General features: G+C 37.8%; 1 protein-coding gene across 1 annotated transcript; it reads left to right on the forward strand.

The window, feature by feature from the left end:
* Positions 1-998: 998 nt before the first annotated feature.
* Positions 999-18,945, forward strand: fah (fumarylacetoacetate hydrolase (fumarylacetoacetase)). Its single transcript, XM_051960513.1, has 14 exons — positions 999-1,150; positions 1,416-1,526; positions 2,140-2,261; positions 3,368-3,417; positions 4,610-4,700; positions 6,388-6,485; positions 6,986-7,038; positions 7,179-7,278; positions 10,554-10,684; positions 12,636-12,711; positions 14,304-14,350; positions 15,202-15,303; positions 15,636-15,753; positions 18,525-18,945. Exons 1-14 carry the CDS (start codon positions 1,070-1,072, stop codon positions 18,599-18,601), a joined length of 1,257 nt encoding a protein of 418 aa, XP_051816473.1. The 5' UTR covers positions 999-1,069; the 3' UTR covers positions 18,602-18,945.
* Positions 18,946-24,176: the final 5,231 nt, after the last annotated feature.

Genomic DNA, 24,176 nt, shown 5'->3' on the forward strand with positions numbered 1-24,176 from the left:
CCGTACTTCTTGGTATTTCTCCTAGGGTTTAGCCTAGCGTCCATAATCTTGTTGACATCTGCAGCCACGGGCTTTCTGTATAGCGTGTATTTTTAATGTATCTCTGGTTATTTGTGTTTAGCCGTTTTGGCATCCACTCCGTATTGTAGCTATAGTACCGCTCAGTTTAACTCTCCTGCCCTTATGTTATTTGGTTCGGGCTAGTTTTGCAAATTAGGCTGCTTTTGAATGTAGTCTGGTTTACCTGTGTTTTCTCGCCGCACCCCTAGAGGGCCCTCGAGCCTCTAGCTCCTCTGTGTCTCGGTTCAGTTTAACTTAGTGTGAATAGATCTTTGTAACTTTACGCTGTCTGTCTATGAGTCTTTGTTGCCAAATGTATTTAGGAAGAGTAGAAGTGTGGTGCATGCTCATTCAGAGGACTATCTGAGTTAGAAAAATTTGGTAAAATAAAAGGTAATATGTGATATTGCAAGGTGTACTTGTGTAAAACTTTAATAAGGGCATAAACCCCATGAGTAAATGTGACAACTATTCATATATATTGTACATCTGTTCAGGGGAGTTGCGTATACTTAAATTTTTTTTTTGAAACACTAGTTTAAATGAGATACATTCACTTATGTATTTTTTTAAAAAATTGTTTAGTTTTAAACTTGTTTATTTTGCGCACTTTCAAATTTACAAAAAGTATTGTTCAGTGTTAATTTATACTTTTGTAGAGCTTTATACCTAGCCTCAGCTTTTACATCTCAGTTTTCTCTTCTCATACATTGGACTATTGTGAATGACTTGTTCCCTCACTGAGAATGCAGTTGTACCTAATATTTTAGAAGCATCCCTTTCCCTCCAATTCTTCATTTCCAAACTGCAGTTTTGCTTAGTCATTTTCAGGTCTGGTTTGCATTAGCTTCCAGAGGTCTGGGCTAGGGTGGATACTGGAGGCAGCATGTGATTGGCCATGCAGTCGGAGGCGGGCCTGTCCAAAGTTAAACATCTGGAAATGCTTTTTTTTTTTTCAGTCATTTGGTTGCTCAGTAAGGTTAAGTGAGATACCACTACCAAAGAGAAGATGTCTTTTATAAAAGTCGACGCAACTTCCGATTTCTCAATTCACAATCTTCCTTATGGAATATTCTCCACCTCTGACAATGTAAGTGCAGTTTGCTTTGTTCTAATGTCTGCAAACAGATCTCTGGTTAAGTTCAAACTTTTTATTAAATTTGAGTCAGTGAGGAAAAAGCTGATCTTTGATGGGAACTTTCTGTTCATAATTGAAAGTATAGTTTGTTGTAGCACACTGAGAAATGTGTGTAGGTGAGTAAACTCAAAATCCTTTGCATTCTCATCATGAGAAGAATGGAAGCATAGTGTGAATTCTGTATAGTTTCATGTTTTTTGTGCATGCATTTCTGCAGCCCAAGCATCGCATTGGGGTTGCCATTGGAGACCAGATTCTGGACCTGAGCGTAATAAAGTCTTTGTTCCGTGGACCTGTGATTTCCAAACATCAGGATGTCTTTGACCAAGTAAGTTCAACCTCTAAGAGTAATGAAAGTTGAGACATCATCACTCATGTTATGAGTTATGAGAACCTGAGTTTTAGTAAAAGTAGCAACACTGTGATGGAAAAATACTCATACAAGAAAAAGTTGGCATTTTTTATTCAACTAAACTACAGACATAAAGACAAAATGTACTAAAAGCACCGCAAAATAAATGCTTAGAATATTTTGTATACATTATTATATGGGTTTGCTTCCGTAAGCATGACTTTAGCATTGCATAATGTGGTGAAGTATAATCCACAACAACTTTTGGTTTAAGTTAGTTTAATAGAGGTTTAGCATTTATAAGCAGGAAAGTACTTAGTTAAAGTTCAGATAACTCAGTCTGTGTTAAACGCACACTTTCAGCAAAATCAACTATGATCACTTTATCACATATTTAGTATGTCCACAGTGTAATGGACGGGGATGAAAATACTGTAGACGTTCTGTTCTTTACATGGTTTGTAGTCTAAGTCACTGTTGTATTTTTCTAGAAATGTTATTCATTTAAATGTGCATTGTACTAATATGTCAGATGAGTGTAGGAAGGACTCCTTGATGTGTCATGTTTTTATTGTTGTCTTCTTTCAAGCCCACGCTGAATGCTTTCATGGCTCTTGGTTATGAGGCCTGGAAGGAAACCAGAAAGACTTTGCAAGTGTTGCTTTCAGACTGTGAGAGCACATTGAAAGATGACGTCAGCCTTCGGAGCAGGTCAGTCTGTGCACAGGATTGCATTTTCATCAGGATACTGCTTTGTGTGAATATATTTACAAGTCCACTGTTCTCATATTTCTTAAACAGCTGTTGCTGTGTTATATTTTGGATTATAAATACGATGGGAGGTCAGCATAAGCTACAAAAAATGCCTATTGGTCAAACCTAACAGGATCCACACATATTAGGGAATTTATGCAGTTTTTTAGTCCAGAAAGTCATGCAATATCTTCTGGATAACCTTGAATTGTTGGGAGAAAAAAAAGAGAAGTTTTTAATGTGCAACGAGTGTTTTAGTTTTATGAATTGTCATGATAATTATTTTTTTCACTTATGATGCTGAAATTATAGCTCTAGTCAACAGTTTTTGTGTTTTTTAATGTGTCAATAGCATTTTTTTTCTTTTTACATACAGCACAATCATCCTTGACAGGTTTTGCTTCAGTGTGGAATGAGTTGAGCTGTTTGTTTCCCAAACTTCACACAACCAGAACATTTGATGATTCTGGAGAACCTCACAAAGCTGATGATCAAGTCACCTGCATAACCCATAATTTTTCTGTATAGGAATATGATCGTGTGAAGGAGTTACAGTTGTAATTACATGCACCATCAACTGATAAAGAGGAAATTATTTAATGACATAAGACGAAACAGTATCGGAAAAACCAGCTCAGAAAACAATACAACAAAATAGAAAATGTTAATATTACAAATAGCAAAAGTCAGGATAATGTGTTGGAAAGCAGAAAACTAGCAACGTTTATCTGGCTGAAGGTTTGAATGGAAAAATTATTGGAAATTGAAAAGAGTTTGCTAAGGATTGTTCCTCACAGAGAGGCTAGAAGCTATACTGTAGAGTCAGGGTCGTCAGTGCAGTCAAATACTGAGTGTGTGGTTACGGAAAGTCCAGTTTTAAACGTGGTTGTTGTGCAAAAAATTTGTTCCACATTTGACTTTATTATTGTCATAAACAAAGTGGTTTTACCAGTCGATGTAAAGGTCTCTCTTATTAGTCATTACTTAAGGAACGCTCGTATTATTTCATGTTCTCTGAACCACACAAAGTAAATATTTCAAAGTTTGTCATTTTGTCTTTGCAGAGCATTTGTTCATCAAAGTGCAGCCACCATGCACCTTCCTGCAGACATCGGTGAGCCTCTCTTGTGTTTTGCTTTTCGTTTGATTAAATTATTGAACATTCCCTCAGGTCTGGATGATCCACCCACAATTCTCACCTCCACCCTGGCATCCTCTCTAAAACTGATCTTTCATCACACTTACTGAATAATGCATTTATTTATCAGTGGGGCTTTAATTTCAGGGCTTATGTAACCATTTGACATCCAGAGGTGTTTAATGTGGCAAGTCTCTCTGTCTTAATGTCAGCATCTACTGGGACAGGGGACAGTAACAGTATTTTTTCTAAAAACAGTTATGTCACTTGACTTTGATAGTTTTACATCACAAACCAACACACTAGAATCCTTCACAAATGTAAAACACAAGACCAGATACAGTGTTTCAGTGAATGTACTTTAGCTACATTCAGCTGATCTTGATAAGAAATACAAATACATCCACATATTGGGATAGCCTTGAACTGTTATCATGCAGTCACAGAAAAAAGATCCCAGAAGCAGTCAGTACTGTCCTCTAGAATCAACCACACAGTGTTCATACTAAGTTGGAAGATCACTAATATCTCAAATATCATTGTATGCTGTACCATTTGGTTGTCCTACTCAGGAACTTTAGAGACACAAACCAGAAAAAAAAGCCCAAAAATTAACTTCACTATGTATAGTATATAGATATCCCTATCCATATGCTATTGGTTATATGAGGTATGCAGTCTCTCAGTGACACCAATTATAATTTAGAATGATGTTCAGTCATTATCAGTGAATACATCTGCAACATTTGTAACTCTTCTGTGGAATGCACAATAAGTGTCAAAGTAATTTGCTGATTTACTAAGTAGTCATAAATAGAGGAAATAGTGTTCATAAAATGAATTAGATTTGAGGCACACTGCCTCCAGGGGGCACTGTTTAACCACATAGTACATGTCTGTTAGTGCAGACTTGGCTCATCCAGTCAGGTTTGTGCTCATAGTCTCTCTATCTCCATTTTTCAAAAGCAGCTTACAACTTATTTATTTAAGCAGCTATGATCTGGGTTTTTGGTCTGTATGTTTTTTCTTTTAACATGGTTATTTGTCTGTCTTTGGATGTACTGCTTTGTTTTGTTTTCTGTTTTTATGGTCCCACCTTGCTTTTCTTTAGGTACTGTATAAATAAACTTTACTGAATTACCCACTCTTGTCTCTGTGATTCTCACAGGTGACTACACCGACTTCTACTCCTCAAGAGATCATGCTACCAATGTTGGCATCATGTTCCGGGGAAAGGAGAATGCTCTGATGCCAAACTGGTAAACTATAAATCAAAGCAGCAGTAACCACTGAGAGCTCTTGATTGAATGGCCAAGATGCTTTCAGAGAAACTTTGATACATTTAATTTTGAAAGGTAGCCCAACAGAAGGTATTCACAGCTTTCTGTAAACTGTGGTATGGATTGGCCAGCTACAAGGTTCCTCTCATGCATTTATGCTTCAGATTACTGGTGGGCAATTAAGCACTGCAGCAGCATCCCCACAGAAACCCTCAGTTACACAGGACACACAGCCTACGTTTATTCTCATTCTCTCACGGGAAGAATACTTAAGTGGCTGAGCTCCCCTTGAGTCGGGCATGCTGCACTTTTGTTCAGCAAGTGATTGGCAGGCTGTTTTTCTTGGCTGTCAGAGTATCTTCACATGTCAAATTTCAGGGATCAGGGAAGCTTCTAGCAACAGTTCTTTGAGGATGGACCAACCCTTATTAAAAAATCACATGACTTTAATTTGAAATATGGGCTTTTCATACGGAAGCATTTGGTTTTGTAACACTGTTGTAGTGTTGGCGCAAACTAGCCATGCCTATTTTCCACATCTGGTCCACATGTTGTAACCTATGGTGACATTTTTTTCGCAAGTGATCACATGGGACTGCCAGCCACATGGCAGTGGTGTTATTTGTTAACATTCAAAGTTTAAAGATGTATAGTTTTTACTCCATAGGAACTAAAACACAAGGCCAAATGCAGTATTTCAGTGAATGTACTTTAGTTACATTCAGCTGATCTTGGTAATCTCTAAGAACTGGTCTAAGTTGATGCCACATTTCCCCTTTCATAAAAACAAAGCAGTAAAAATGTCTTGAACCTCACTGACGAGGAGTAGTGGCATTGTAAGTAATGTATGTATTTTATCAACATTGTATTGTTTAATCCTTCCAGAACCCAAGTATAAACCAATAAAAATCGAGGGTTAGCTATTACTGTAGTCAACATTTAAACCGGACAAATTACAGTGGATGGGATTCAATGTTCGTCACTGAGCCCTGCCCTGTTGTGGAGACATCAGTCATGGATACCTGGGAATTTGAAAGGAAGTGTCGGGGTGACAGTGACACAGAGGATTCAAGTAGCTCAGTCTCACTCCTGCTGGATGTTCAGTGTGAGAGGAAAGCTTCCAGAGCAGCTGGCATGACTGTATTCATTTCATTTTCTCCCTACGTTTCTCGTGGTCACCTCACCCTTTTTAAGCTTCTCCAGTGACGGCCATGCCCAGACATATTATATTTTATGGTTACCTGTGCATCTGTCTGGACGTCTGTCCGCCTATCTGTACTTCTCTCATCCCATTCTCATGAATGTGATATATGTTAAGGTGATTTCTTCAAGTTTGGCACAAATGTTCGCTTTGACTCATGGATGATTAGATTTTGGTGGTCAAAATTCAAGGTCACTGTGACCTCACAGAAGCATTTTTGCTATGACTTAAGAACTCCAACATTAATTATAACAAAAAGATTTCACACAGATTCAACAGGATAAAGTGATCATAATTTATATCCAAAGGTGAAAAGTCACTGAAATCCATTGTATAGGATATGCTATTTCTTATACCCAGTTTGTAGAGTGACAGTGATCCAAGCTCATCAACTTGTGCACAAACTTAACTATATTTTCTTCAATGGGGTTCCTGTTGTGCTGACCTGGGTGTTATGTTACGCAGGCTGAGGCTCCCAGTGGGATACCATGGTAGAGCGTCGTCAGTGATTGTATCTGGGACCCCCATCCGCCGCCCCTCAGGCCAAACAAGACCTGACCAAAGTAAGATCCTTAGCTCACCCAGTACTGGGACACATTATTTATATCATTCACTTCTTATCATTCAATTTCAGACTTAATTCATTGCATCAGAATAATAGTTTGCAGACAGCTAAATTCTGTCCTTGTAACTCTGATGTCCAGCACCAGAAGGGAAATATTTACAGTGAAAAGGCTGACAGGAACATTTTATAACTAGCAGATAAACCCTAATAAGTTCAGTATTCTGAACTTTGTATCATACACACCTACATTCAGATGTGGGTGCTTTAGGTAGTACTGTGTCTATTCTGTCTGTCCATGTTTATATTATGTCATTATTTTGGTGTTAGTGCTTGTTCCTTCATCTGGCCAAAAAAAAAAAAAAAAAAAAATGAAGGTAGCTTTAGACTTTTTAATAGTCTATCTTGTGATGTGTGTCAACCAGATGTAAATCTCCATGATGTGACTGAGCAGATTTTAAGTTCTCTTACAGTTGATGTTTGAATTTTGCTTTATTTTAGCAAAACCTCCGGTGTTTGGCCCGTCAAAGCAGTTGGACATTGAGCTGGAGATGGTGATTACAATGTTTACTGAATACAATAGTCCATGTGTTTGTGCTGTTTGTATAGTTTTTGAAATGAATTCAGTAGGTCAGTAGCATAAATCATCATCCAATTGCTGTTATGTTTAGAATACGTTCTCTTCTATGATTAGGCATTCTTTGTAGGAGGAGGAAATCGTCTGGGGGAACCCATTCCTATCAACAAAGCTCATGAGCACATCTTTGGAATGGTACTCATGAATGACTGGAGTGGTAAGAATCTCTACGCATCACATCAGTATCATCCTTACTGTACATGCTCGTAGATAGTTTTAGGGTTCCCACTTTCAGCTATGGAAAATTCTTAGAAAATTTGAAACAGCCAAAAATAGTTTCTAAACATCAGTGACTTAGACATTTGTTGATGTAACAAAATCAGCAATATTAATTAGCTGTATTATAGGTTATAGATCATTCTATAGACTCCTTGTTCGTCCAGGTCTTGAGTTCCTGACATGCACTCAAGTAAACTACAGCTACATGTGAACAGATTTCCAATTTGGGCTTTGGAGAAACTACTGATATTGGCAATTTATATATGTGCAGAATCAGTTGCAATCTGTTTTCTCACTGACATCATATAATATCCACATTTGAATGTTAGCTGAGGTAAGTCACTTTTTATTAGAGCTGAAGATGGACAAAAGACATGCAGCCTAGTATATAACTGATAATACAGATTAAAAGTTTTACATTCTAATTAATGTTTGAAATGACAGAACCTACATATTACTTGCAAAAAAAATCCAGGGCCTCTTTAGAATAAAAAGATTGTAGATGTCTGCAGTACAGAAAATCAGCAACATGCATTTTCAGAGGCATGCTTTGGAATGAGTGCAGAATCCGTTATTGGTCGGATCAATTGTTATCTAAGGCAGTGTGAATAATTTAGAAAAGGGTCATTTTGGGTCGCTACTTGAAGCTGCTGCAAGTACTTCTACCCTGCCACAGCATGACTGGCTATGATTTAGGAGGCCGTGTAGAGGGCACAGAGTGGCAAAGCGACTTTTTGTTTTCTTTTATTGTTCTTTTGAGAAAGAACATGTTAATGTGTGGCAGATATTGCCTTAGAGTGACAAAGACAAATGTGACAAGTGTGACAAAGAATGGACTGACAGCATGCAGAAAGAACAGTGTATTTTTATTGAGTATGAAAACTGTGTACATTTTGGTGAAATAGTTGTGTTGAGTAATATGTTGAAATGTCGGTGGAGATGTTGAATTGTAATGTGATATCAAACTACTGGTTCAGTTCAAAAGTTTATAGTCTCTATGTAGTTCTTTAACATGTCTCTGAGACTAAGCTGTTCAAATGCACTTTCGGTATGTATGCCACTAACTGAATGCAAAAGTGTTTAAAGAAAATTCAGTACCAAGTGAACGCCTCGCCGTTCCAGACTGGAAACTTCAAGAGGAAGCTTAGAATGTTTTGAGCAGTCGCATTCAGTTCATTACAAAATAAACCCATATGAGCACCTTCATACAAAAGGAATAAAATGGCTAACAAGGCTGTAATTTATGACAGCTGTCCAAAGTTGTGCCAAGGCCCAAACAGACTGAGTCAAGAAAAGCTAACCAAAGGCTAACTAGATCTGTCAACAAAAGCATATACATCTGCAATAAATCTAAACAAGCCAAAAGAGTTCTACAGTGAGCCTTAGAAAACAATACAGAGTCAGAACCAAAGAGCCCAATACAGCTGCCAGCATAAGTTTAGTGTAAGCAGGGCGATATGTAGGAGTCATATTTAGTACAGCTGAAGGTCACTAACCATGTGATATGTACCATCATGCATTGTCAAAGGAGAATTAGCAGACAAGTCAGTTGAGGTCTGGTGGCATTTGCACAGATTTCTGACAGTTATAGTGTTAATACATATTTTACAGTGATAAGACGTGTTTTCTGTGGAATATATCTTTTCTGTATGCGTAGCTAATTGAAATGAAAGCAGACACAAGACAAAAAAAACATTATGTTGTATTATTTTGTTTAATAGAAGCAGAGTGATGGATCACAACACAGAGAAGAAACTTCTTTTCATTTATCAGTTTTGAAAAGTATGCTTTGTATAATAAGAATTTATCACATAAGTGGCAGTTGGTTCATTTCCATAGCTGACATCGATCTGATACATAATAACTGGGTGCCAGCAGCAACGTAATTAATAGCCCTGAGACCTAAGTAGTGTCCAAAAGTGAAGAGCTCCCTATATACCGTAGTTGACAATATAGTCATCCCTAGATAGGCAGGAAGTGAGGCATGAGTGGACGACTGTGGACACGTGCTCCCATATAGCAGGCTTATATGGAAGCATATGGGTAAGTGAAGGCAGGTGAATCAGCCTCCCACACAACGGTCTCCACTTCTGTAATCAAAGCAAAAACTCTGAGCCTGCTATCCAGTTACGTGTATGATATATATTGCATACATGTTAAGACACTATATGTAGTGATTTTTATCAGACATGTATTGGGAAAATTATATGTGAAATAACTATTTTAGGAAGCAGGTTTTACAAAACCTTTCCATTTCATTTATAGTTTACCCTCAAAATATCAAGTAAATCTAGAGTTTCTGGTTTTCCTACCTGGAAACTATCAACACATTTTCCTCTCTAAATGTTTCAAGGACATCCTATCATGCTGGTGCACACCGAATTCTGCACAGTATGCTTCAATTTTTTCTCCCCACAGCACAGTATTAGATATTTTTTTAGTCTGTGACATTTCTGCTGAATATGCAGCTCAAAGCCAAATGACGTTGCTTTCATTTTGTTCTGACTGCTGATGCCCTCAGGAGATCGGTCTGTACAGAATTCTCTCTGCATGCTGTGCTAAATGTCTTTTCTTTCTCCTCATTTCTCCATCAGAGGTGCACAGTAATTTCATTAAAATTCATTTTTGAAGTCAGTGTGATAGTGTGTTATAGGTAGGCTCAGTTAATGAGCCATGTCCTCATGCAAGGACTGAGGAAGATGCTAACAGCAGAGTGATGATAAAGCTCTTACAGTGCAAGTTATCTCACTGTTGAGCTAATGTAAAGCTAATATTGCATTCCACAAGAGGAACATCATAGCAACAGTGAAACACGGTGGTGGTAGTGTGATGGTTTGAGGACCTGGACGACTTGTCATAATTGATGGCACCATGAATGCTGCTCTCTGTCAGTTCATGACCTAAAGCTCAACATTCATGGGTTATGCATGAAGATGACTTAAACCACACAAGCAAGTCCACCTGTGAATGGCTCAAAAAGAACAAAATGAAGGTTTTGGAGTGGTCGAGTCAAAGTCCAGCTTTGAATCTAATTGAGGTGCTGTGACAAGACCTTAAAGTTCATGCTGGTGACCATATAATGTGACCGAATTACATGAATATGCAAAAATTGTAGGTTTTTGTAGGGGGCCAAATACTTTTGCATGGCACTGTGTAAGGTAATGTAAGAAGCATAACTTACCTACTTCCACACTTACTGATGTTTATTCTCAGCTAGGGATATCCAGTCATGGGAGTATGTTCCACTGGGACCTTTCCTGGGGAAGAACTTCGGGACAACCATCTCCCCTTGGGTCGTTCCCATGGAGGCACTGTTACCTTTTGCAGAATCTAACCCAGTCCAGGTAATACAGGAGTCACAACTTGTATTAATAAGGAGAAGTGTCCAAACCTGATCTCATCTCATGAGGTTAGATTTGTGTCATCAGTTCATGATGAAGAAATACAAAAAACAGGTCTGACAGACTTTTACATGTGAGACCCATGAAAGCAAACTCAGTTCAAACTCAATCTTTATTTCAGACTCAATCTTTAATCATCTATTGACAGTCCTTGACTTATATATTTCTTTATCTTTTAATAACTCGATGCCTATGTATAGTTTTGCACCCCAAAAGTTTTGTATTGATTATTACATACCAGTCATGAACCAAACTTATTTGTTTTGTCATAAATAAAAGCAAGTTTTAACAAACTGTAGTTTTGAGAATATGTCCACAAGCTTCACTAATCCCTATGTTCGGACACTGCGAAAGGTTTTCCTCTAATTCTAAAACCACTCCTTGGACCAAGCAAAACCACATTAGTAAGCACCATCCTTAAAGTAAAACATGTGACATTCCATCTCAAATCGTCAGGGGCCCTTTGCATGACCATTTCTGATTTGTTTGAAACTATTCATTATAAGCTATTGATATTTCAACTGGAATCTGAATGATTTATGAAGTATTTTCTAAGTTTTTCTTTTTTTTTAACTGCCCACCGACCCACTTGCAGCACATTTTTTCGGACATTGAAATTTGAAGGTTTGAATGACAAAATCTCGGGAACTCTTGAAGATAAAAGCCTGAAAATGTTCACCATTGTTTCTCTTTTTTGTGAAAAAAAATTTATATTAAAAAGTATCCTGTATGGCTTTTTTGTATTATTCAATTGACTTATGATAAATATCTTTATTGGTTCCTGAGATATTGTCAGTCAAACATGACTTCAAATTTTGATGCAATGCAAAGACAAAAGGTGCTGAAAGTGGGTCAATGTGTAGGTTTTAAATAATTTAATCTTGTCAAATATTTGATAATATCAAGCTAAAATTTAACAAATATTTTTATACCTGTTCATAGTTTAGCAATTTTATTTTTTGGCTAATCAGAGATGGTAAAGCAGTTCTACAAATTTGATAAGTTTCCTACTTTAGTTCTGCTTATTCAAAAGCATGCTCTATGTTTATTTACTTCTCGATGTACTTACTAACCTAAAGTAAGTTATTGCAATGGTGTGGCATTTACACAAATGAAAATGTATAATAAGGTATTCCAGTTGTCAGTTATGTTACAACCTTAACAGTAGATATTTGCTTCATGTAGCCTACTATTCTGATAGGTGATATACAGTAGTCTATACTTAGTTGCTTAATTATAGTGTTAATACACTGGTGATCTGTGCAGTTCTCAGAGGTCCTAAGACAAGCATTCACAAGCCCAAAATGGACAAAAATGAAACAATAAGTCTTTATTTTAAAACATTGAAAACTGCTTAAATACATATTACACTGTAAGTCTATGTTGTGGCTGTCCACCTTGGCAAAACATATCAAGCAAGTTCCTGTTGATCGATTCTAAACTTAGACTGAGTAACCTGACGAGCCTGTTGATAGGGTTAAGATTTAGAGCAGGGGTGTCAAACTCCGTTCCTGGAGGGCCACTATCCTGCATGTTTTAGATCTTTCCCTCTTCCAACACACCTGATTCAAATGATCAGCTTATCATCAAGCTCAGCAGAAGCCTGATAACGAGCCTGATCATTTGAATCAGCTGTGCTGGAAGAGGGAAACATCTAAAACATGCAGGATAGTGGCCCTCCAGGAACGGAGTTTGACACCCCTGATTTAGAGGATAACATGGCCTTCCCTCTGGTGGCACATTCATAGCAATTACTGGATTTTTTTTGCCTAACTAGTGTCAAACATTTAAGAATATAGCAGCTGTTTTGTCTCTCTCCATTGTGGTGTTACAGAGTGAACAATAGAGCTCCAGTTATTTTGTTAATTTGTTTCTATTCGTTCCCTTCCGACAGGATCCGGAACCCCTCCCATACCTGCAACACCATGATGCTTACACTTTCAACATCAACCTGTTTGTGTCGCTACAAGGTGCTAGCTACACACATACACACACACAGAGAGCTTAGTAATCAGGATGCATAGCACAGTTGTAGTGGTAGTAAATACACTGCCTGTCCAAAAAAAAGTGGCCACCTGGATTTAACTAAGAAAATAGGTAAGAACATTCCATTGGATAATAACTGTGGTGATGAATATGCTTCAGCAGGCAACAAGCCTGCTAGCAACAACCCTGACTAATGCAGTGAGTAGCTTCTCGTTTCTAAACCATGTTGGAAGACATATCCTGTGGTCATGGAAAGGATGTTAATCTGTCTCAGAAGGATCAACTTATTGGCCTGCATCAAGCAAAGATAACATCTAAGGAGACGTCTGAAACTACTAAAATCGAGTTAAGAACCATCCAACACATTATTAAAACCATCATCTTCGAGGAACAAATGTGGTCAGAACAAACTCTTGGATGATCGTGATCGAAGATCACTTAAACGTTTGGTGAAATCATATAAGAAATTAGGGCTGCACAGTGGTTAGCACTTTCGCCTTGCAGCAAGAAGATCCCCGGTTCAAATCCCGGCCTGGGATCTTTCTGCATGGAGTTTGCATGTTCTCCCTGTGCATGCGTGGGTTTTCTCCGGGCACTCCGGCTTTGTCCCACAGTCCAAAAATATGCTGAGGTTAATTGGTTACTCTAAATTGCCTGTAGGTGTGAATTCAAGAGTGATTGTTTGTCTGTGTATGTAGCCATGAGACAGACTGGCGACCTGTCCAGGGTGTCTCCTGCCTTCGCCCGAGTCAGCTGGGATAGGCTCCAGCGCCCCCCATGACCCTAGTGAGGATAAAGCGGTGTATAGAGAATGGATGGATATAAGAAATTAACAGCAGAACTCAAAGCTATGTTTAATAGTGAAAGTAAGAGCATTTCCACATGTGAAAGGCGAAGGGAACTCCAGGGATTGGGACTAAACACCTGTGTAGCTCTAAGAAAACCACTGATCATTAAGGCTTATCCGAAAAAAAATGCTATGGAGCATAAAGATTGGACTCTGGAGCATCAATCTGATGAGTCCAGATTGACCCTATTCCAATGTGATGGGCACATCAGGTCTTTGACCAGGTCTTCCCATCAATAGAGTTATTCTTCCCTGATGGGTCATGGGCATATTCCGAGATGACAATGCTAGGATTCATGGGGCTCACATTGTGAATGAATGGTTCAGGGAGCATGATGTACTGGAGAAGCTGTCCGACCCTCACATCATTAATGCAAGATCTTGGCAGAAAATTAGTCCAACTCTGGACAGAAATAAATGCTGTAACATTGCAGAAGCTTATTGAAATAATGAAACAGTGAATGAGTGCCATAAAGCTAAAGGCAGTCCAACAAAATGTTAGTGTGCAACTTTTTTTGGACGTGCAGTCTAATACAGTTGCTATCACATTAATTTGCATAGAAGTTCAAGATTTTCTTCAGAAATGAGTTGGATTAGATGATGCTGTGCTTGCCATTTGCAGAGTATTAGGTTTAAACCTACCGCTGTGTGCCAGGAGTACTGTAATGTGTTATATGTTAAGTCATTGTGTATGTCCCTACAAGTAACTTTTGCTGTTTGCCCTTTAAGGACAGAACATGGCCGAGCCCAAAAACATCTGCAAGTCAAACTTTAAGGTAAGAACCTTGTGTACTAAGCCAAAGACACAATAACAATCAGGACTACTTATTGTGTTTAGTAAATAATACAATACATAGCATTTGATACTGTGACATCATTCAATTCAATTTATATAGCGCCAGTTACAGTTCAGATTGTGTGAAGATGCTTTACAGAAGCCATGTGCCTAAACATATCTAACTGCATATACATATACAACATCATGTGGCATTTGAATATAAACCTTTATTAGGCCTGTAAAGGTAGAATAGTAAATTAGGCAGTCAAGACTAGAGAGAGCTCCTGCACAATGTCCCTTTACTTGCAGTAAACTTTATTGCTAATATGACGTTCTGTTCCTCAGACTGGTCCAAAAACCTCCTATCTATGTATATTTGTTCCTAAAGACACTGTGCTTAAGTGGGAATGTATTTTAAGCTGAAACTACTGCTCCTTTCCTAACCTGGTCCCTCACTCTGCAAATGACTGCTTATGTGGATTCAAAGAAAAAGCTGATATTATCTTTCCACCTATAATTTTTTATAATTTTTCTACAGTCACTGTTTTTGGACAGGTTATTGTATTCAGACTACACCTATTTTGAGGACTGCAGCTTTTACCAACAACTGTTACAATAATTCCTGATAAATAGGTTGCAGCTGCGTGTTACTGTCAGTAGAATAGCACTAGTAGTTTTAACAGACATTACTGTTGCAGACTCCTTAGTGCTCTCAGACATCAACAGACTGCTTAGGCAGGTATAACTGGTAGCCTTCTGTATGAAAATAGTAAACCGGTGTAAAATTTTGTCTGTCTTCACTTATATTCTTTCATTTTTATACTCGTCTCTCGCTCTCGCCCTCTCAAGTACATGTACTGGACCATGAAGCAGCAGCTCACCCATCACACAGTCAATGGCTGCAATGTCAGACCAGGAGACCTACTGGCGTCTGGTACCATCAGTGGCCCTGTGAGTGTCTAAGGACGATTAATACTTGACAACAAAACAAATAATAATTTAAACTCATAAGGTTATGTAAAGGTTCTATTTAAGGTGTTACAGAGAGGATCTGAATCAATGTGGTTAAGTCAAATTTGATATTATTGTCGCTTTTATTTCTTATTTCTTACGTTATGCATTTTCCATGCTGAAATTTCCCTGTTTAATCTCTTGCCTATACATAGTGACGTCTCATCTTCTTCCCCTCTCTCCTTTCTCTTTCCTTTTTCTTTCTCTTGTATACTACTTTGTCACTTCCAATTATCAAATGTCAATGGATCTGACCTTGTGTGTCTCAACAGGATCCAGAGAGTTTTGGCTCCATGCTCGAGCTATCATGGAGAGGATCCAAGACCATTGATCTGGGAGGAGGAAAAACTAGAACCTTCCTGAATGATGGAGATGAAGTCACTATCACAGGTTAAACTGTTAAAATTATTCTTTTTGCTGAAACGATAGTTCAGTGAGGAGTGAATATTTGGAAGAGTATGATAATATTTATTGGAGTAACAATAAAGAACAGTTAGACTTTTCAGTTAGACATGGATGCAGCTCTCATTTGACTCTCCCTGTCTAGAAATTAACTTTTTAAAATTGAAATATTATACAAAATCCCCTTTTGTCATTGTTTTGTGAACATAACTACATGTTCACAGTGTGTCTCCAGACTCACAAAGTCATCATCCTCTGGTTTCTTTCCCTCTCCATCAATCATATGTGTGTTGGAATGTCAAACCAATGAACATTGCTCCTGGCAGGTAAACAGATATGGCAAAGAATCATTGATGATCTCCAAATGAGTGGCTGCCTCACTGTCTGCCAGTTTTGGACCCAGTGAATTACTTATATTGTTGATGGCATTATCCCCACAACATTAAGATAATCTTTAGTGTCAGTACGTTATGCGGCTAATGCGTTTGATGTTACCATTAGCTTTGATTGTACACCCATAAGTCAGAACTATGTGGAAACTGAGAGAGTGAGGAACATTAGAAATGATTTTTTTTTTAAATGCCAACACCAATTTATACCAGGTAAATGAAGACTGGATGGGGGTTACAGTGTTTTCATGTTGCATGTTTTGCTTGAGTACAATTTTAGACTTGCATAGCCAGACATATTTCCATAGAGCTGTGTCAGCAATATAGAATAGTCTGGTTGCACCTCATATAATTCTGCTTTTGGAGATAAACATTATCCATGTTTTTGGATTTAATTTGTAACACACAGTGACCCGATGAACCAAGTAGACCTGCCTTATTGCTTGGTCCAAATCCTCAGCGTAACTTGCCATTTTTAGTGTGTAGGAGTAGTGTGGTGGTTGTTGTGTCCCATAGATACAGGGATTTGGAAATATATCACAAGCCTTACTTTGAATCAAAATACATAAAAACTGAAATCATATGTTTTTGATTAGATAGTAGACAACCAGTCATATACTATCAGACATCGTACATGTAAATTATGCTGTCAGTAGAGCCTACATAGGATGGTAAATATCCTACAGTCAGACATGATTATACCATATTACATCCTAATTGGAAACAAAGCAGTTTACACTGAGACACTATTTGAAATGTCATTGTCTTAAGAAATCTAATACAATACAATATCAGATCCAAAATATGCTCAGATATACTTACGGTTTAATTAGACACATGGGCCTGTAATAGCTTAATGAGACAATGCAGGCTGTACATAGACCAACGTCATTCTGTATTAAGCTATATTTATAAGTTATTTTTTGCATTAGCTTTTATAAGCGTGAGACAGGGCACTTGGAGTTCAGAGGAAAATAGATTTATTTGCCTTTTATCAAACATAGTTTGACTTTTTCAGTTCATGCACATTAGAAAAACTGTACTGTAAACTCAAATCATGTTGGGTCACAACTGGTTACTACTTCCCATGTCTCCTGTAGCTTGAAAACTATCTGAAAAATTCTATGTTAATCCTATGTCCAGATGTGTTTTCTAATTAGAGTATAATTTGTTCAGACAGTGCTTGACTATAGAATATTGTGAATTTAATATAGCATTATGCTGATCAACTATCAAATACAAAACTATCAAATGCAATTACTTTGTCATAATTAGGACATAACAAAATTATTAATATAGATTCCCAGTGAGTCCAACTGTAAAAACATAGTTTTAAATAGAACACCATAACGTTCTTACTTGTGAATCATAGACTGTGTCTGTCTGCTTTTCTGCAGCGTGCTTTTACATGGAAAAGAACTGCCAGAAGAACTTAAAATTATCTCATTGTGAGACTTCTCAAAATGGAAAAGGAATAGCAAATAGAAAAGCATACAGGGAGATTAGTGACCAACTGAAAATCAACTGAAATCCAGCTCCAGCAGTACATAAGAGGTATTGAATGTGCCATAGTACCACTATTCAAAACTGCAATGGCCTTCCTTTTAACATGATGCTATGGACAGTGCCCTGAAATGCACGGGTGCTTTAAACTTGCCACTGCAGTTATCAGGAGAATCAGAATTTCTGTAAAGGCTCAGTGTGACCTTAACTCCTATAGACAACCTACAAATATACAAAAAGACTGGCTGACCAGATGAGTTTCTAAAGAAGAAGAGAATGAAAACTCGGACCAGATGAAGCCTATCACCAGACTGGAATCTAACAGAACACGTTTGGGGTGTTTGAAAGAGAAAGACAGAGCAACACAGCCCCACCAGCACAGAGTAGATGTAAAATGAAAAAAAAGAAAATATTTGAATCTCCGGAATGAAAGGTGTACTACCTTGTGTTACATACATTGTTCCTACATTGTATTTTTAACGGAATATATCTACACTGATTTTTAATTTTACATAGGAGCTACTGTTCAACTCAGAAGTAATGCAGTCACTGTAAGGTACTACAGTTTTGAATCATTTAACATTTAACTGATATTGCATAGGGCTGTACTCACTTCTGTTGTATACTGTTTATGTCCTCTCTATGCCCCTTCCTACTCAGCTGTCAGTCAAACACTCAGATCCTTGGAGAGTCAGAGGACCTGGGTTGCCTTTTATAATTAAAATCATTGTAGCAGATTCAAATGCAAATCTTACTAACTTTTTAGAAAGCAAAAAGCCCATACCTCTATGATTTTGGATAAGCATGCACAATACAATAATGATCATCATAATGAGATATTTTTACTGTCTATCTTTCTCTACCCAGGTTACTGTCAAGGAGATGGATACAGAGTGGGCTTTGGATCCTGCCGAGGCACCATCCTCCCTGCTCTGTCAAACTGAAACGTACTGTTTTTACCGATTTCTGTAGGCATTTTTGTAGAAATGAAGATACAGGCTCACACAGCTGCAGCTTTGAAGACTACAACAACAAACTCTGCTCACGCACATCCCCACCCCCCCACTCACATCGTTCTCTTAATGCTACCAGTGTTAATTAATAATTGATAAACTCTTCTTTGATTCAGTCAATGTAGTCTCAGAGCTTTGTAGAGTTGTAAAGTGACCTTGTTACTGAAATCCTCTGAAATATTCATACAGCAGAGGGATTCTCCCATATCATGAGACAGTGTTACTGATGAGTTTATGGACTGGCTTCCAGTTTATAAAGATGTCAACCATTTCAATTTCAAAGTGTTTGTGTGTTGTTTCAATCACAGTTGTGATCAGAATGTATTCCTAAATCTTCTTAGTAAGAGTGAGTTGTTCTTTTAGGTTTGATGATGAAAAGTTTTAGCCAGACTCCCACACAGTCTCACTTCCAAAAATATATTTCCACAGCGCTTTGGCGTTGCAGAAATATAAAGCATAGCTCCTCACCTCTCCACCTAACATGGCATAATCTCTCCAGCTGATATTGACATCTCCATTGCTAATCTATCGATGTTTTCCTGCAGATGCTGGAGAACTCCAACTAAAACCCCATCACTCCCATTCAGCCAGCATCTATGTACTTTCCTAACCCTCTCCCTCTCTGCCTCAATTCTCTCTGGCCTCCACCATGCCTGTTTCCTTGCTAGGCCATCCTCATATCCCACAGGCTTTCAATGTATTGCTTAGACTTTAATCCAAAAGGTAGCGATAACAATTTAATCAGTGTGTTTCTGTCCTCTGTGGAATGTTGCAAAAACAGTGGCCACTTACATTTCTGTCCCTTGTTTATGCAGACACACGCCCATTGGTAAGTTTCTGGTTGTCTTCAGCATCTACAGGGGCATTCTTCATGTGCTTCATCTATCCAGAGAGAAGACAAGTACTGGACGTGTATTTAACATTAACTGGAGTTTTATATCTGTAGCATAGATAAAGAAAGAGAGCTCTGCCCCATAAATCTGCTCTCTGTATTTGTCAGTAAAGCACATGCTTTACTTGTTAGTTCTCCAGATAAATTTAACAATTATTAACAGCTCTCAAATTTGCAATAATTGCAATAATTTTAATCATAAATTTTTGCACTTAGCATAGTGGCAACTTCTTGCACATATGCAGTGCTTTGTATAGCCCAGAGTTGTTAGATATGAATACATACATACATGGATTGATACCTATGTTGATATCAAGCTGATAAATGAGCTATTTTTAAGTATTATTAAATGATATACATACACACGTGGACAAAATTGTTGGTACCCCTCAGTTAAAGAAGGAAAAACCCACAATTCTCACTGAAATCACTTGAAACTCACAAAAGTAACAATAAATAAAAATTTATTGAAAATTAAATAATCAAAAACAGCCATTACTTTTGAATTGTTGATTAACATAATTATTAAAAAAAACAAACTAATGAAACAGGCCTGGACAAAAATGATGGTACCTCTATAAAAGATTGAAAACTATTTGACCAGAGTGACATGATTAACTCAGGTGTGTCATTTAATTGACATCACAGGTGTTTCCAAACTCATAATCAGTCAGTCTGCCTATTTAAAGGGAGACAAGTAGTCACCCTGCTGTTTGGTGAAAAGGTGTGTACCACACTGAACATGGACAACAGAAAGCGAAGGAGAGAATTGTCCCAGGACATCCGAAAAAAAATTATAGACAAACATCCTAAAGGTAAAGGCTATAAGACCATCTCCAAACAGCTTGAAGTTCCTGTGACAACAGTGGCTCATATTATTCAGAAGTTCAAGACCCACAGGACAGTAGCCAACCTCCCTGGACGTGGCCGCAAGAGGAAAATTGATGACAAATTGAAGAGACGGATCGTTGGAATTGTATCCAAAGAGCCCAGAGCAACCTCCAAAGAAATTAAAGGTGAACTCCAAGGCCAAGGTACATCAGTGTCAGATCGCACCATTCGTCGTTGTTTGAGCCAAAGTGGACTTCATGGGAGACGACCAAGGAGGACACCACTGCTGAAAAAAACTCATAAAAAAGCCAGACTGGAATTTGCAAAAATGCATGTTGACAAGCCACAAAGCTTCTGGGAGAATGTCCTTTGGACAGATGAGACCAAACTGGAGCTTTTTGGTAAGGCACATCAACTCTATGTTCATAGACTCAAAAACCAAGCATACGAAGAAAAGAACACTGTCCCTACGGTGAAACATGGAGGAGGCTCAGTAATGTTTTGGGGCTGCTTTGCTGCATCTGGCACAGGGTGTCTTGAAAGTGTGCAAGGTACGATGAAATCTGAAGATTATCAAGGCATTCTGGAGAGAAATGTGCTGCCTAGTGTCAGAAAGCTTGGTCTCAGTCGCAGGTCATGGGTCTTCCAACAGGACAACGATCCAAAACACACAGCCAAAAACACCCAAGAATGGCTGAGAGAAAAGCGTTGGACTATTCTAAAGTGGCCTTCTATGAGCCCAGATCTGAATCCCATTGAACATATGTGGAAGGAGCTGAAACATGCCATTTGGAGAAGACACCCATCAAACCTGAGACAACTGGAGCTGTTTGCTCATGAGGAGTGGGCCAAAATACCTGTTGACAGCTGCAGATCGCTCATTGACAAATACAGAAATCGTTTAATTGCAGTGATTGCCTCAAAAGGTTGTGCAACAAAATATTAAGTTATGGGTACCATCATTTTTGTCCAGCCCTATTTCATTAGTTTGTTTTTTTAAATAATTATGTTAATCAACAATTCAAAAGTGATGGCTGATTTTGATTACTTAATTTTCAATAAATTTTTATTTATTGTTACTTTTGTGAGTTTCAAGTGATTTCAGTGAGAATTGTGGGTTTTTCCTTCTTTAACTGAGGGGTACCAACAATTTTGTCCACGTGTGTATTGGTTAAAATAGTCTCAGACTTAAAAACAAAGCTAATAAAGTAAATTATATTTACTTTGACCAATCAGATGCTTCAGGCCGCCTCCCAAATGTCCACTGATTAGCTCCATCAGTTAAGGGCAACGTGCCAGACATGACTGAATTGTTGATGAATGCTGAGCATTAATACTGCAGTGAGTGAGGATAGAGTAAGACTATCACCACTGTCTGACTATTGTGCAAGTTCACTGCACATAATAAATTTGTATCGCTTTCAAACGAATGTGGTTTAAGTTTCAGAGCTCTAATGTGCAGCTGTCATCTACAAAATAATCAGCTGCACTGAGAGTTACAGTAAATATTTGAACTTATGTGATTAACAATGTTCTACCAGCATCCCTCTTTTGCATAGTTTGCAGTAACAGAGCTTTCTACCATAATACATTTTTGTATTCCTCATTGCTCTCCAGTATAACAATCTGTTGACCTGACTGAAGTAGGTGACAGGTGTTTGGTACATTTTGTGAGGAAATGGGATCAACTATAGTGTCAAACTCCCTCTTCGATGAAAGAGTCTGCTGAACAAAGCCTGGGTTAAACAATTCAAAACCACTGTTGTGATGCACACTACATCTGAGTAAAGCAAGGAATTTCTGACTGTGTTGAACTTGCTTTGTAACACACACCTCTGTCCGAACACTGACATATTCTTCATGGACCTTCGAAATAGAAACATAAAAAAAACCACAGTCCTGCCTTTAGTTTTTATGAACACATATGTCAACATTCTGAATGGTGTGTGGTAAAAGTATGTTTGAAACAGGCAACATGATCTGGGTCACTCCAGAATTGGAGGACACTTTACGTCCCACTCATCAAATTTCAAACAATCCATGTACAAAATACTAAAACATGAAGTTGTGTAAATTTGTTTTGGCCCAGCTATAAAAAAAATCTAGGAGAAAACAATGTCTGAAAATATTTTTAAAATTCAAAATAAGTCTGGAGTTCGCCCTAAATTGCCATTTTTCCCTTGTCCCAACCCCCTAATGACTAAATTGAATTGCAAATAAAACAGTTAAAATAAAATTTAAATATCTTGTTTTTGGTATTATTTTTTCATTGATGTCTCTTGTAATTGTTGGAAAAAAAATTTAATCAACATATTTTAAAGAATAATTATTATGCATGGAACGTGTGTCCACTAACATGCAACGGACAAGGACAAGGTACGTTTTATCCGTTTGATTCCCGGCTGTAAAACACACAAGCAGAAACAAAAAAACAAGCCGTTTTTTCGTTTTTTCGTTTTGAGCAAAAAACAAAAAAACAGGAAACGGTTCGTTTTTTCGTTTTTTCGTGCAACCCTGCTACCATAACCTTTTTAGCAGTTAGAAGATCACAGTGAATCACATGATACACTGTAATTAACATCATCAAACAGTTTTCCAAATAAATTGGTAAAGCGAAGCTATGTTCTCTCTTCTATTTTTCATATTTTCATAACATTATCAGATTGACTGAATGTCTCACTCTCCCTCCTGCAATCCTGTTATGCATATTATAAGGATTTACCTTTTTCATTACTTTTTCCATCAGTCAGTTTGTCCTCTTGGTCAGCAGAAACAGCTAGCTAAATATCTAGCTTCTACTGCTGAGAAAAAGCTAACATTAGCATGGATTAGCAACCCTGTTACTGTGATTGGAGTAGGGTTAGCAAACAACAAATTAAACATGGAATAAAAATGGTGCCATTGGTGTGTAAGCTGAGCCTATGAAGCCTTTGATTGTTTATTACCTATTATTGATGAATAAGGAGCAGAAAATTGTAAAAGAGAAGGTAATTTTTCAAAAAATTTGGAAGCCCAATCCTCATCCAATTCTGGAATGACCTATCTAGTGTCACAGCTCTATTGTTGTTTCAAGTCCATTCAAAGTGTTTCAGTAGAACAATTATTCTAATGTTTTGTTTTTACCTAAATATACTGAATTTGTATATTAGAGGATATCCACATTTAACAGATAAATCTAAAATTGATATTTCTGGAAATACACTAATACTTAAACACTGCTTGAATTCATCCATCAGCTATTCCCACTGTTTCCTGCAGAGGACCGCAGGGTGTTGGAGTCTGTCCAGCTGACATCTGGTGAAGGCAGAGTGTACCCTGGTTAGGTGACCAGTCTGTCGCATGGCTCACACAAGGAGACAAACAACCATGTTCCAACCCCCCCAATTTAGAATCACCAGTCAACCTACCATGCATGCCTTTGGACTGTGGGAGAAAGCCAGAGATACAGAGAATTCCCACATTGACAGGGCAACAACATGCAACGAAGCCCCATCTGACCAAAAGTTCAAACCCAGAGGCTACCTGAAATTAAATAAATCAATTTAATTAAACTGATTTGAAAATATCTTTTTTAAAAATGTAGAACAGTAACATCTTTACCTATTAATAAACACCTCCGATGTAAATGCCAGAGAGACGTAAGCAAGAGTCACACACTAAGATGCATACTAAATGCTTTAAACGTTGCCCTGTGCCCCGATAAGGCTGTTTAACATAAGAGGCAAGTCCTTTTCACAGAAAAAGAGATGAAGCACAAAGAATGCTGTCAGCACACAGCCAAGG

The sequence above is a fragment of the Acanthochromis polyacanthus genome, chromosome 2 (genome assembly GCF_021347895.1).
Source record: "Acanthochromis polyacanthus isolate Apoly-LR-REF ecotype Palm Island chromosome 2, KAUST_Apoly_ChrSc, whole genome shotgun sequence".
Lineage (NCBI taxonomy): Eukaryota > Metazoa > Chordata > Actinopteri > Pomacentridae > Acanthochromis > Acanthochromis polyacanthus.

Bases quoted from the DNA above. Each gene is read 5' to 3' on its own strand.
- fah (XM_051960513.1), top strand. From the start codon at position 1,070: ATGTCTTTTATAAAAGTCGACGCAACTTCCGATTTCTCAATTCACAAT. The intron at 1,527-2,139 runs GTAAGTTCAACC...TCTTCTTTCAAG, and splicing joins ATCAGGATGTCTTTGACCAA to CCCACGCTGAATGCTTTCAT. The intron at 3,418-4,609 runs GTGAGCCTCTCT...TGATTCTCACAG, and splicing joins GCACCTTCCTGCAGACATCG to GTGACTACACCGACTTCTAC.